Source organism: Ciona robusta, chromosome 12, assembly GCF_009617815.1.
Source record: "Ciona robusta chromosome 12, ASM961781v2".
Taxonomy (NCBI): Eukaryota; Metazoa; Chordata; class Ascidiacea; order Phlebobranchia; family Cionidae; genus Ciona; species Ciona robusta.
Window position 1 is genome coordinate 6,361,261 of NC_143246.1, and position 13,624 is coordinate 6,374,884.

Consider the following 13,624-nt stretch of genomic DNA (forward strand, 5'->3'; position numbering starts at 1 on the left):
TTTAATTTGTTTCTTGCTCAAAAAAATTCAGCCGTGGCCAAAAAATCAGGGTAAATTTCGTGTTGTCCCACCCACTGACGAATGTTCTGCTTAACCTCAACCGCGCGATGGCGCTGGGGGCGCTCTCTAAAAATAACTGGTCAGAAAAATGGTGGAATTTAAAAAAATAAAAATGAGTTTTTGATAAACTATTTGGAAAATTATAAAGTAACTACATCCGGTATAAATTTCACCCATACAGCTTACTGAAGGCGAACACGATATTTGCTGCTTGTATTTCGCAACGCTTAAGTTATATTACGGATGCTGCGGGTGTAATGTTTACTTCACTTTGGCGATGCGGCGATGCGGATTGTACACAAAACCACCTCGTCTATTTTTTGTAATCCAACTGCGGGTTAATGATTAAAAGAATGACGAAACAGGTTCACCAACGAGGAACAATTTTGCCGGATAAGGTTCTACTGCGGTAATATACTCACTATTGCCACCCATGCTGTGTGCTCTGCCAAAAGCCTTTGGCAATATACATTTTTTCGCTTCTCGGGACAGGTTTATGAACAGTGAATATAGAATTGATAAAGTTATAGCTTTTGTTTTGGTGAGGGTCAGATTAGACACCTAACCTAAGCAAAGTGTGGTTAACCTAAACGCGCCGAAGCTAATTACACTTGAATAGCCGGCAGGCAAGTTTGAAAGTATATTATTATATCCGCCAGTATCCCAAAACGTAGACATAAAACGTCTTCCGTCTCAACTGCGGTTTCATGACGACTTCTATCATGGTGTTTACGTATTCAGTCCGTGACGGCAAGCTTGTGTGTGCACATACAATGTACGCTGTCGCGCTTGAGCGTTAAAATGAGGCAGCGGACCATGAAGACAGTGAAAAAACAGGCTCCGAGCGCTCGTTTCTTCGGCCAGCAAGGCAGGACGTGTTTATCGATACGGGAGCTTTGTTGTTCTTTCAGAAACATTTTAAAGTCCACGTTGTTGCGCGCTGTTACTGATCAGGTTTATTTTAAGGTTATTTTCTTTGAGGAGCATTTGGTGTATAATATTATTTTGATAAATCAAGTTCGTTAGCAGCGGAATTTTGCAAAACGATGTCTGCCCCAACTGTGGCACCGTTGAACGGGGGAGGAGCCCAGTACGCTGGGAAAAAGAGAAGAAGGCCTCAGCCTAAAAAGTAAGAAGTGTTAATTGTTGATTGTTTGGATATGGCTCTATATCTGACAATGTATGTGGAAGAATTATTGGTATTTTTAAACAGTATATCAACCGGTCTCGTCTGCAAACAGGTTGAGTTATAGCAAACGCAAACTAAAGTATAGTTGAGTACACAAAGCAAACACAAGCAGACGAACAGGAACACGAGTGAAAGGGGCGAGACAAAAAGCTCAAGGTAGAAAGATGTTGGGTCAGGTGGAACGATAATAAAAAGGAATATCCAGGAAGAGGTTGAAAGAGAAAAACATGTCCAAGGGCTGCTCTCTCGCGTGATACCTGTAAATGCGCTGCCCGTGATGGATTGCAAATACAGATAAACCATTTTTTCCTCGCATGGAAAGTTAAGCGGCTCGAAAATCTGTTTTTTTTCGAAATTAACTGTAAGCAACCAAAACTGGCGTTGAAATGGCAAATCGGGTGAAGTCTCAACTAATAAATGCCAAGTACTTTGGAAAATTTCCGCTTTTGTGTTGCTATGCTGGGAAAGAAACAAGAAACAGCATCTTATATTGTTGACGCGATTTTAATCAGCAAACCATTGACGTCATTAAATAAATCGTTTCGACAAACGATATGTAAAAGCTTGGTATATCATAAGGGTACATACCAATTGGTTGTGAAAACATTACTAGATAATCACTATTATCGTCCATTTTTGTTTTCATTGAACTGATAAGTATAAATTTAAAATCCCGGAAAAGAGAAATCCTTCATAATGAATCAAATGTTTGTAAACTATTCAATGAAATGCTTACTCACTCTCGTTTGGACAGAAATCGTGCTTAGAATTAACAACGTCACGTGGTTTGAGTCGAGCAGCGTAACTTGTACCCGGAAACAAGTTGCTTTATGGCCAACGCATTCTCGATGTTGCGCAATTTGTTTTTCCGTGCACCCGGTTTTTCTAATTTAAGCCGAGAGAAATTTAAAGCGTGTATGATTCATATGTTTACACACAAAACATATAGCAAGAAAGGACATGTTTTCATTCTATTTTTTTGTCCAATTTGTTAATAGACAAAAAATATTCACATATTATACAACGTAGCCTGCAACTTTAAAGGAGCATTGTTGATAGTTTAAAACACAATCAGGAAATGTGGAATAAATTTGCTTAGGGTACCCATCCTACCCCACAGTATACTTTATCCAATTTAATAACCGTTATCCCATCCCGACAGAGACAAAGACTCCGGCGAATCCAGCAAGTCAAACCCAAGCAAGCGACATCGGGACAGGTTGAATTCTGAGTTGGACCACCTTGCCAAACTCATACCTTTCCCAGAGGAAGTGATAAACAAGCTTGATAAACTTTCAATTCTTCGTCTCGCTGTGGCTTACCTCAGGAACAAGAGTTACTACACAGGTTGGTATTTCTTAATCGTGTGGGAACATATTTACAAATAGAAGTCATGACGCATGTACTGCATTTAAAACATCGTTGGACAAAACAAGTCATATAGTACTGCGGGGTATATCCAGATACCCACATAATATCCAGATATTCTGACCGTGTATTAAACAATTAACTAACAACAGTCTACGCGTCGTAAGGATAGAAAATATCAAATGGAACAAGAAAGTAGATTGAAAATGTGTCACATCTCTCGCTTCCTATGATTTTAAAATCTCTGTACAGATACGTGTTTACAAATCTCATGACCCACGATGGCTTATCCGTGTAGCTTATGCATTTATTCTTGCTATAAGGCAACGAAATATCACGTTAACCTAGTTTCCACTAAGCACCGTGGTTTAAAAAGAATGCCGTTTACTAATATTTACAATACGCCCCACCAGATACTATTTGCGACAGCAGCATTAACAGAATACTGCCGTGAAATTCGCAATCAAGATTAAAGCTTAGTTTAGCCCGTTGTGAAAACGTGCGGTGACTTCATACACAGAACAATTACTTAACATGCCATTGTTGCCGATAAAGGGTTACTTGCACGTTTCTTGCACAAGTAATTAATCTCAAGACATAAATGGCGCGTTTCCATATTTCTCTTCTGTTTATTTTAGTAATGTTACCACAAATTTTCATAAACTATGTATGGCTTATTCAATATTCTATATATATGATGAGTAAGCCATGCATGGATATTAGATAAACTATAGGCCTACAACAAAACGATTAAACTTTAACATACTCAACCCATATATAGTAATGTGTAAATTAAACATAATTACGTCGATGTTGTATATAGTAGGGTGGGGGGAGATGGGACACCTTTTCATTCTATTTTTTCGTACATTTTGGTAGTATACAAAGAACATTTAAAGAATTATAAATCCTTGTCCTCGCGACTTTAATAGACCATTGTTATTTGTTTAAAACACGACCAGGATATTTATATATTTTGTGCTAAAGGTGTCCCATCTTCCCCTACCCCACTATATGAATACATATTGTTAAAAATACTAGGAACAGATCGGAAGTAACTTTGATTTCGAGGAATCGAATGTCTAGCAATGGTTCCTGTAGTTGTTAAATTATTTGGTTATTTATCTCCATCAAACCAACATAAACGAGATCCAGTTGCGGTGACTAGTTCGCCTAAGGCTGTAGTTCGTGTGAGGCTATTGTTATGCTAAAGAGAAAGCGTAATCAGATTGTGGGCGTACTTTCGCGAAGAAAATTTACTGCTTTTGCAACGTTGACCGACAAAAAACACCGACTCCTGAAGTCGCCGACGTTGCTTCGTGTTTATTTTAAGTTGAATTAAAATATACCTACAAGTCATTGGGTAAATTTACTTCGCACTTCATAATTTATTAAACTTTAAATTTGTCTTATCAATTATTCAAGCAACGGGAAAAACCAAGGCTTTGGAAAGTCGCTCCGCACCGTTAGTTCTGTTCTCTGAATCCGCTGCGTCGCCATGCAGGGTGAAATGGGGGTGATTCGGGACGAAAGGGTTTTTGCGTCAGTTTTGAGCAGCGTTCTGGTTCGAAAACAAACCTGGCTGTTCGAGCCTAGGAAAAATAGAGAGACGGTTCATCGGGCAGCGAAAAAAGTGCGCTCCGTCGAGCGTAAACGAAATGCACCGGAGACAAAAAGATTTGGGAAACGTCATATGAAATAAATGGTTAATTCATACGTTTTCTTCGCACGCGAGACGGTCATACTCCAAAGCACCTACCAAGTCGAAATACAACAAATCCAAAACTCCAATTGACTGGTTTTGTCGTTTATCTGTAAACTTTCCAACCTGGTTGACCGCACGTACGCACCGCTCTTTACCGTCTTATGGGAGCAAACTATTCGTTCGTTTCACTTCGGTGAAAACGTTGCAATAACGTTTATCAGCGTAGAGTTACAATTCAAGAGCATGAACAAAATCTATGCATTAGGAGTTGCTTACCAAAGTCCAACTATTTTATTACGAATTTTATTCTACTTTTATGATAACAATTCAATAATCAGGTTTATTTTTGCGCGTTGTTTAAAAAAATCCATTTTCGAATATAAACCTCAACTTTTAATATCAAATTAGCTCCCCAAAGTTATGAAAGCAAATTTTAAACAGCAGTCAAAAACATGTTACGAATCATTGAACGTATAAAAGGGGCTGCTGGCGAAAGCGTGCACGAATTCAAATCTCATCACTGCCCACCCACGCGTACAATTTTTCTTTGCCATGCCACGTATGCTAGCACGCGGCGACGTGCGCTCGAAAACGAATGTAAACGTTTACAGTTCACGATCACAAACTTTGGCATGACGTGTTCATTTTCGGAACACGGTAGGCTAGTCACGTGATCTCTCCCAATTAAATTAGTGCGCTGTAAACACACGCCTATCTAAACAAACACCCAAAATTTGGCAGACTTAAAATTATCACCTTTTAATACGTTTGATATTCTAAATAAAATAACTTATGTTGTTCAAATAAAACCATGCAAGTCATGTTTAAATTGATTATCTTTCTTTTAAAAACAATATTTATAGCATTGCCTCAAACTCAGTTTTAACAGGAAATGTTTGTCTGGTGTATTTTAAGTTTGTGGTGGGGAATGGTTGTGACTTGGTACAGGTTTAACTACAGCCTTTAATAACCTTGGTTATGCAGATGATTAAATGTCAACAAAGTTTTGTAAACAAATTAAAATTCGAAATATTTCATGTCCTGAATAGAAAAAAAAAACACAAAACAGTTTTTATATGGGAACACAACCTAATTATAACATCAGATTACATTCTTTTATTAAACATTTTTAAACAGTCATTTCAATTTCATGAATTAAACACAAAAGAGGGAACAGTTTTAATTACTCTTTATACTCCTCTTTAAACCAGCTTGATTTGTTTTGAAAAGTGTTGTTTTTAAAGGTACAGTATAAAAATCTTATCCATTTGTTGATGAATGAGTAAAACAGTTTTGGAATGAAAAAGAGAAAGACTGTAAATCAAGTTAGGCATAAACAAGATTGTTTAATTTAGCCAGAAGCACTGATGGGTGCTTCAGGCTATTAAGCGCTGGCAAATTATATCATGTTGATAAACATGAGGTTTTGGAAAGTTATTGCCGTGCATATAAGAGAAATAAATTTCTTATTGTATAGCTTATATTGCGGTCATATCTATATTAAAGTATTCATACTCTCATTCCAGTTTTTTGTGTTTAGATGTCAACAAACGGAACGAAATTGACCATGATCCTGCGCTGTATTTGTCAAACAACACTCGAAATGAAGTGCCCTGTTTTAGTGAATCGGAAAGCGAATTATCACTCATGGTACGTCATACTTTGTTGATCTAACTATTTTGTGAATGGCCTATTAATCATACACAGAATGTTGCGTAATTGATGTCAGACATTGATTTTGGCATGATAAATATTACTTGGGTAGTTGCAACTCCTAAACAAGAGCAATGAAGAAGTTTTTTGACTGAACAAGTTTCACACCTGAATTGAAATATGTTGGTTGTAAAATATATTGGTTGTACTTTCTGTTTTCATTCTCTTAATTTGTTATTTTAACACATAATAATCCCCTACAAAGTAAGGTACATGGTAACTTGTAAGCTGGCACTAGATGTATGAACACCCGTTTTCCTGTCACGCGAGAATAAAGCAAGTTACATTTATTAAATTGCATCTGCTGTTGTACAATAAGATTTTTAAGATTTAAATACTGATTATTTCATAGGCAATCAATGGCTTCATCATTGTTGTACCCCAGGATTTCAACATATTTTATGTCAGTGAAACAGTGCAAGAATACCTTGGTTTCCCACAGGTCAGTAATATGGTGCCTAAATATACTATCAAAACACCACTCTGATGCCGTGGCATAGTGGTTAGCATGGCTTCCTTTAACTTGAAGGTTACGGGTTCAAGAATTAAAGCTGCTATCGTTGTGAGTCTCTGTGGGCAGGACACTCAATGGCAGTTGCTCCATCCCCTCAAATCAATTATCTATAAAGTTGTGGTAACTGATAAGCATACCTGGGGTGTGTGAAAAGGAACACTTCGGTTATAATGACTGCCTACCACATAAGGTTATATAAGTAACAATAATTCTTCATTCAAATTATTTATTTTCCCATAGTGTGATGTAATGAATCAATCTATGTTGGATTTGATCCATGCTGAAGACCGGGACTTATTTACCCGACAAATGTATATGAACCCAAAGTGTCCACCTAAAACAACTCCACCTGTTGATGGAGAAACCCCACAAGTTCCAGAATATACTAACCATGGACTCTCTGCTAATATGTTTAAAGGTAATTGAGATGAAATTTTAAACCTGACATCTTGGAACACAGTTGTCGACAAAGCAATAAAGATATCCTCGAATATTTTGTTAAAAAGTTACATATGTGTTAAGCTGTATGCGGGCACCATGTGTATGAAACAGACCACCTTTTACAACCTATTATGACTGTCCTGTCACGCGAGAATAAAATAATTTATATTTAATTATTTTTATCGTATACCATACGCTAGCATAGTGGTATGTTATATTTGTGTTGTGTTTTTTCATGTAAACCTATGATTTATAACCGTGATTTTTTATCACTTTTTTACAACCTTATTACAGAACTGTCTCGAAATGGAATGTTGTATCGTTCGTTTATTTGTCGACTTCGATGCTTGCTTGACAACTCTTCAGGATTTTTGGTAAGTTTAAAAATATAAAACATTTTTTTGTCTATTCTAAAACGGTAACAAAGATTACGTTAAATAAAAAACGAAGAGATAGGGCAGCAAACGGGTAGTTTTTAAAATCCTGCTACAGGTTTGATATTTGCATACAGTTTGCAAGTTATTTCCATATTAATAGTTTAATGATCATTTTCTATTTGGATAGGCACTTCACTTTACTGGCCATTTGCGGCTGATTCCTGGCCAGAACAGAAGAGGGGAACAGAATATTCTTCTTCCTCCAGAGCAAGCTCTTTTCCTTTACGCAACGCCACTTCAAAGTCCTTCAATCCTTGAAATTCGCACGAAGAATTTCATCTTCCGAACAAAGCACAAACTGGATTACACCCCACTGGGAGTGGATGCCAAGTGAGTATTGTGTTGGTGGAAATAGAGTTTTCACATTTTAATAGTGCATTAAATTGAGATATGATTGGTACTTAATGCAACATACACAATGTTGTATATGAATTTCGCAATTGCCACTGTACTGACAAAACATAGAATTGTGGGTTATAGTTTTTGATTTGAACCATAGTAACCAGGGTCAAAGCTCTTTGATGCTAGTCTTCTACAATTACCTTCATGCATGCCTAAATTAGTAACTATACAGAAAAAGAGATACAAACTGGCATGTTACTTGATAATCTGCATGCAGGTTATTAAACCACCACATATGGTGTGTAATTAAACATCAATATTACAAGATTAAAGTGCCTAACATGAGGATTTCTAAACTTCAATCTTCTGAAATTGTCTGCAACCCTTCATGGTAGTATATGTAGTGTAATACATGCAGTACTTTGTGGAAAGTGTGTAAACAACCAATAAAGTTTGTTCCCCTTTATGAGATTCTAATTACCAGTTTGAAAAGTCTTGGTTTAGTTTGTAAGAATATTTAAGTTGGTCTATGATAGTTAACCATGTTTTACGACAAATTGTTTAGGGGGAAGATTGTTCTTGGGTATACAGAGCAACAACTACGGCAAAGATCAGGATATGAGTTCGTTCATTCTGCAGATATGATGCATTGTGCTGATGCTCATACAAAGTGTGGGTATTAACCATATGTTTTGCATTTGATTACTACATATGCAGCATTAACATGTACCACGCAATAAATAATAACAAAAATAAAAAAAAACATCCACAAAATTATCACTCACTAAGTTACATCTGTGGTAACTTATAAGCAGGCATGTGGTGTATGAAACAGAACACCTGTGTTGTGGACTGTTCTTGCCCCACCACATGAGTGTAGTTAAATTACATTTATTTAATTTATTTACAGTGCTGCGCAACAATTAACCAATTTTTTTGCAGTGATGCGCAAAGGTGAAAGTGGGTTAACAGTATTCCGTCTTCTACATAAAAACAACAAGTGGATTTGGGTGACAGCCTCAGCCCGCTTGGTTTTCAGGAATAATCGGCCAGATTATATCATATCTACACACAGACCTATTCCGTGAGTATTTTGCCAGATTATAATATATTTTCAAATATTTGCTTCAAACCAGTGGTTTCTTATGCGCGATTTAAATTGTCAGCTGTGCTGTACAAAAACATAAAAAATCCCCCCAAAAAAATCTCCTATAAAGTTACATATATGATAACTCGTAAGCGAGCACAAGGTATATGAAACAAGACACCCATGTTATAACGACTAACCTTGTCCTGGGGATAAATAAAATGCCCTCACTTATTCGTTATTTTTCTTGTTGCTGCATAGAAAGTGCCAATGTAAATGCTTGTTGTGTCATGTGTCTGGTAATCTAGATTTTACTTGGCAATAACATGTGTTTGGGTTGTCAAAGTATTTAAGTCCTTATCTTCTTATTGGTTGTATTACAAACAATTCCTAACTTAGCCAGGCAGTCTAGACAGCCCTGGATTTCATTCTTTAGAATCAATTAATGGTTAACTTACTTTAGAACCGATAACAAAACAAATCTGAAGACATTAATAGCTATATATGTTGTAGCTGCTAGGGCGTCCAAGATCTCTCCTACAAATTTATTGCTTCAACTCATTGTTTACTAGTCTGGTTGTTCATATTGTCAGCATACAAAAAAATTACTTTTAAAGGTACATGTTTGATAACTTGCTGGCATGAGTGATATGAAACAGAACATCGTGTTGTAACGACTCTCGTTTTTCGGCCATGTGAGGATAGATTGGGTTATGTTAAAATTATAAGGACACAAATTAGAGAAAAATGCAGGACTTCTTCACCTATTTAAAATTCAATCACTAAACATCATTTATTTCGAAATAGGGATCAAGAGGGAGAAGAACACATGAAGAAAAGAACAAATGCTTTTCGATTTGACTTCACAGGGCAAGCTATTCTGTATGGGGATGTTAACCCCATTGGCACAGGGGGAGGACCTGAGAAAAATCCTATTAAAGATAATGATCAGCCTGGTGGCAAGAGACCAAGGTACACAAATAACGTGGATTCACCACCCACAGATAGAATGACATTGTATGGAGCGCAATCTATGCAGCGCATGGACATTTATGTCGGTAATTTGCCGAACCAGACCAATGAGGTATTCTGCAATAATGTCAGTAATGAAGAAGCAATAAAGCAAGAACAGATTGAGCTGGCTCTTCTGCAGGATAATGGTCCTCTTACCAATACTTCAGATATTGTGTTTTACCCTATGGGAACAGAAGTCCCTCCAGAAAACCAGCATCCACGTGGTCAAATCCCATTGAACAATGGCTTACAACAGGACCACATGTTTCAAAATCCAAATGCTTCAGTCCCAGCCCAGTACCCTGTGGAGCCACCAAGGTTGTACCATCCTCCTGTCAATAACCAGAACACAGAAGCACAGGGATACCACGAACCGCAGCCCAATGATAATTATTCTGGAAACCAATTGAAACGTCCTTACCAAGCATGCTCAAAAATGGATTCCCAAGCAAGCCAGCAGTGGAACACCCAAGCCCAAACGCAGACCCAAAACTGGGTTGCTCAGAAACAAATGGTTGTTGGGGGAATGCAGCATACTGCCAAGCACGAGCAAGATGTTTCTCCTACACCATTCCCAAATTTTCAACAAGAAGCACAGGTTAATGATGCCAATGTTACAAATATGAATCTCTACTTCCAACCAAATGCTAACCACAACCAACAACCAGGGCCGCAGGTATATGAGAAGTACCCTGTCCACTCCAATCCTAATGAACCTTCTGTAATGGACGCTTTATCAATAAAATCTATGATGAAAACTGTTGACTACGGAGTAAGTGGTGTTTTCGTTAAGCTTAATGTGATTTAAATAAGCACCCTGTATGTATTAATGTGACAATTGGTTAGAACCCTTGCTTCGTAAACATGAAGATATAGGGTTCAAGGCTGTAGGTTTGGCCAAAATACTTAAACAATATTTTCTCCAAACCAGTTCTGAGCTGTCCTAGTTGACAGCCATGTAAAAACTGAATATTCACTCACGAAGTTATACACGCGGCAACTTGCAAGGGAGCATGATATTAATAAATGACACAACAAATTAGCCATTGAACGATTATTTACATTATGCCTGGTAGCAGAAGTAACAGAATATTTACAACATATGTTTTTAACTGCAGCCTGGTCAGAGCTGCAGCAATGAGGACAATCTGAACTGGAATTCTCCACAGCTTATTGGCTATCAGGACAACACTGTACAGTTTGATCTCCAGAAAATTGCAAGGGATTTCCAGGTAAAGCTTTTATTAATTACACTGTGGTCTGTCATAGTGGTTTGCGTACCTTGCCAACATATATACTATCATTTTTCATATGCTTGTATGTTTACATTACATGATAGGTGGTATATAGCGAATGTACAGCATGTATTGTACAGACCTAAGTCTTAATATGTTATTTTTGTATGCATAAAATTTTACATTAAAAGTATAAACTAAAACTAAAAGGCGTTGGTCCAACCTAGGCTTAAACTTCATGTTCATTGACAAGTCCAACTCAAAGTCCATACCCATAACAGTGTTATAAGAAAGTCCTACTTTTCTAGACCACTAATCCTATGTCGCAAGTCCAACAATACATTGAAAGAAACCCAGCCCATGCTATGGCTATTGCTACGGGAAATATGCCTGAAAGTGGGATGCCAAAACTGCACAGTGACAAAGTAAAAGGTGAGATTATAGTGTATAAATGTCCTAAAAAGGTGATGGTTGGTGTAGGTTTTTTGGTTATGATGCCAGCTCTCTATCCTTAGCCTACTCCTAATATTAATAATAAGTGATACCGATTTCTTTTTCCAGTTTACATGCCAAGTTGTCAATATAGTCAATCTGTTCCTGACAATGGACAAATGGCCATGGTAAGTTATTATGTGATATTAAAATGTCTAATTTTCTGGTCATAATGTCTACCAAATATAAGAGTTAAAACTTTTAAAAAATTAAGGTATTGTTTTTCCTTACTAGTGTATCTTTATTGTGTGCATGTGTGTGTGGTACCCCAATCCTTTATTACCTTGTCTAAACCACTGTTTAAAAATTCATGCTTCTATGTTTCATTACGCAAAATTGTAAACACAAGTTGTTTATTGCAGATTGATCAAACTAGTCCATGTTCTTCTATGAGCACAGGTAGCAGAGTTTTATCTGCCAAGTCCTTACAGGATGCACAACCTATGTCCGATTCAAGTCAAGGGCCAGGCTCTTCTGGTGAGTTGTAATCTAATGTAACTTGCTTATCCTTGCGTGGCCGGGCAACAATAGCTGTTATAGCACAGGTTTTCTGTTTCATACAGCTTTGTGCCAGCTTATGACTTACCATGTATGTAACTTTGTGGGTGATTATTTTTAGAAATACTTGTTCTTATCAATATTACAAAAGTTAGATTAGTTAACTCATTCACACAAAGCTGCATACAAGTTAACTCACAAGCAGACATATGAAGACACCATGCATGTTGTAAAATGCATCTGTGTTATGTTATCACCAATGTCAACAAGTAGGTTAAATTTTCCATATGTGCAAACGATAGTTTGTGTGTGCATAGCTGTGCACATATTACACACAATGCATTAATGTTTACTTTCATATCAAAAGCTTGAAGTTGCCTTTGTTTGAAAGGGCGCTGTTTGATTTTTAACAATGCCATACATTTTAACCTATTAATTTAGCTGTATGCATTTTTGTACAACTTTTAATATGCAAACTTTATAACAAAATTGTTTTAACAGGTTATCAGGGTAGTATGCAATCCAATTAGAAAAAAGAATTCTGCAAGAGTATTGAAACTGTACATTTGTACATTCTTTCAACTATATTGTGCAATGGATGTTAAACATCTACTTTGGAAATTTTACCCGTTACATAGATTTCACATTGCCCTGTGATTTGTTAAGTGCTATCTCTACATTGGTGCTACTTTGTATGTCAATCCCTTCACAAATTACCAAAGACATTATTTACATTGCTTCCCTGTTGTATCACCGCACCTACAAAAGTTGATCGTTACTTTTTCGTTCCTGTGCCAATCCCACTTAGTATAGGGGCCTAACCAACCTACAATACTGTAGTATTCGTAAGCTATAAAACACCAAAGCGACTTGAACAATGTATGCCTGTATACACCTAGCCTTTGTCCCAATAGTTAGGCAAGTTTAAGTCGCTCATGTTTTTAGATTTTCTTGCAATGCTTTTTCTGCTTGCATTATTTCATATGTTTCTGATAATTAAGTCGTGTATTTACGCTGCCCAATCTACATTTGCTTGTAGAGAGATTTTCATTTTCTCCCACACATTGCTGTTGATCACGAATTGTAAAATAACTGAGTTACGAAACTTTGTAGAGTGTAAGCAAGCAATGTATTCCAAACATCACGAATTGATTACGTTTTTGCAGGTGATGCAATGTGGCAAAATATGTCATACCATTGAGAAATGTTCGGTAAAACCTGAGACGTAGAAAAGAGGTATTTTAATCGCTCTGGGTAAACCGAATTGGGGTAAGGCAAGAAATGGGGTGATGTTCAGTAAGACGACTAATGTAAACCAACCTTTGAAACCCAATTAAAAGGACTTTTATTATTAAATATATATTTTCACACGTTATTGGAGTGCCGCTTCTTTCCAACGACACCAAAATTGAGACTTCGGCATAACTAAAACTCGAGATATTTAATTCTAAAGAGAAGCTAGTTTTAAAACTGTAATAATATGTGATTTTTATGTAAAATTACCGTTACGGTCTAATGATTTTTTTATC

The 13,624-nt window shown here is 36.8% G+C and overlaps 1 protein-coding gene and 1 long non-coding RNA gene across 3 annotated transcripts; one reads left to right on the forward strand and one right to left on the reverse strand.

Moving 5' to 3' along the window:
* Window positions 1-948: 948 nt before the first annotated feature.
* On the forward strand, window positions 949-13,200 carry LOC149727247 (aryl hydrocarbon receptor-like). 2 transcript variants are annotated; one of them, XM_089890652.1, is made up of 15 exons: window positions 949-1,189; window positions 2,412-2,596; window positions 5,863-5,972; window positions 6,388-6,477; window positions 6,790-6,967; window positions 7,285-7,364; window positions 7,555-7,757; window positions 8,335-8,441; window positions 8,712-8,853; window positions 9,664-10,642; window positions 10,989-11,102; window positions 11,414-11,537; window positions 11,667-11,725; window positions 11,960-12,074; window positions 12,597-13,200. In XM_089890652.1, the coding sequence occupies exons 1-15, from the start codon at window positions 1,107-1,109 to the stop codon at window positions 12,623-12,625; spliced, it is 2,598 nt and encodes an 865-aa protein (XP_089746778.1). In that variant the 5' UTR covers window positions 949-1,106; the 3' UTR covers window positions 12,626-13,200. The 2 variants fall into 2 exon arrangements, with proteins under 2 accessions (XP_089746778.1, XP_089746779.1); XM_089890653.1 differs by lacking the exons at window positions 949-1,189; window positions 2,412-2,596 and adding an exon at window positions 4,254-5,566.
* Window positions 7,554-13,537, reverse strand: LOC149727248 (uncharacterized). The gene is made up of 2 exons (XR_016386279.1): window positions 13,416-13,537; window positions 7,554-13,313 (listed from the first exon to the last, which is right to left on the reverse strand). It is a non-coding gene; the product is annotated as an uncharacterized LOC149727248 (long non-coding RNA).
* Window positions 13,538-13,624: the final 87 nt, after the last annotated feature.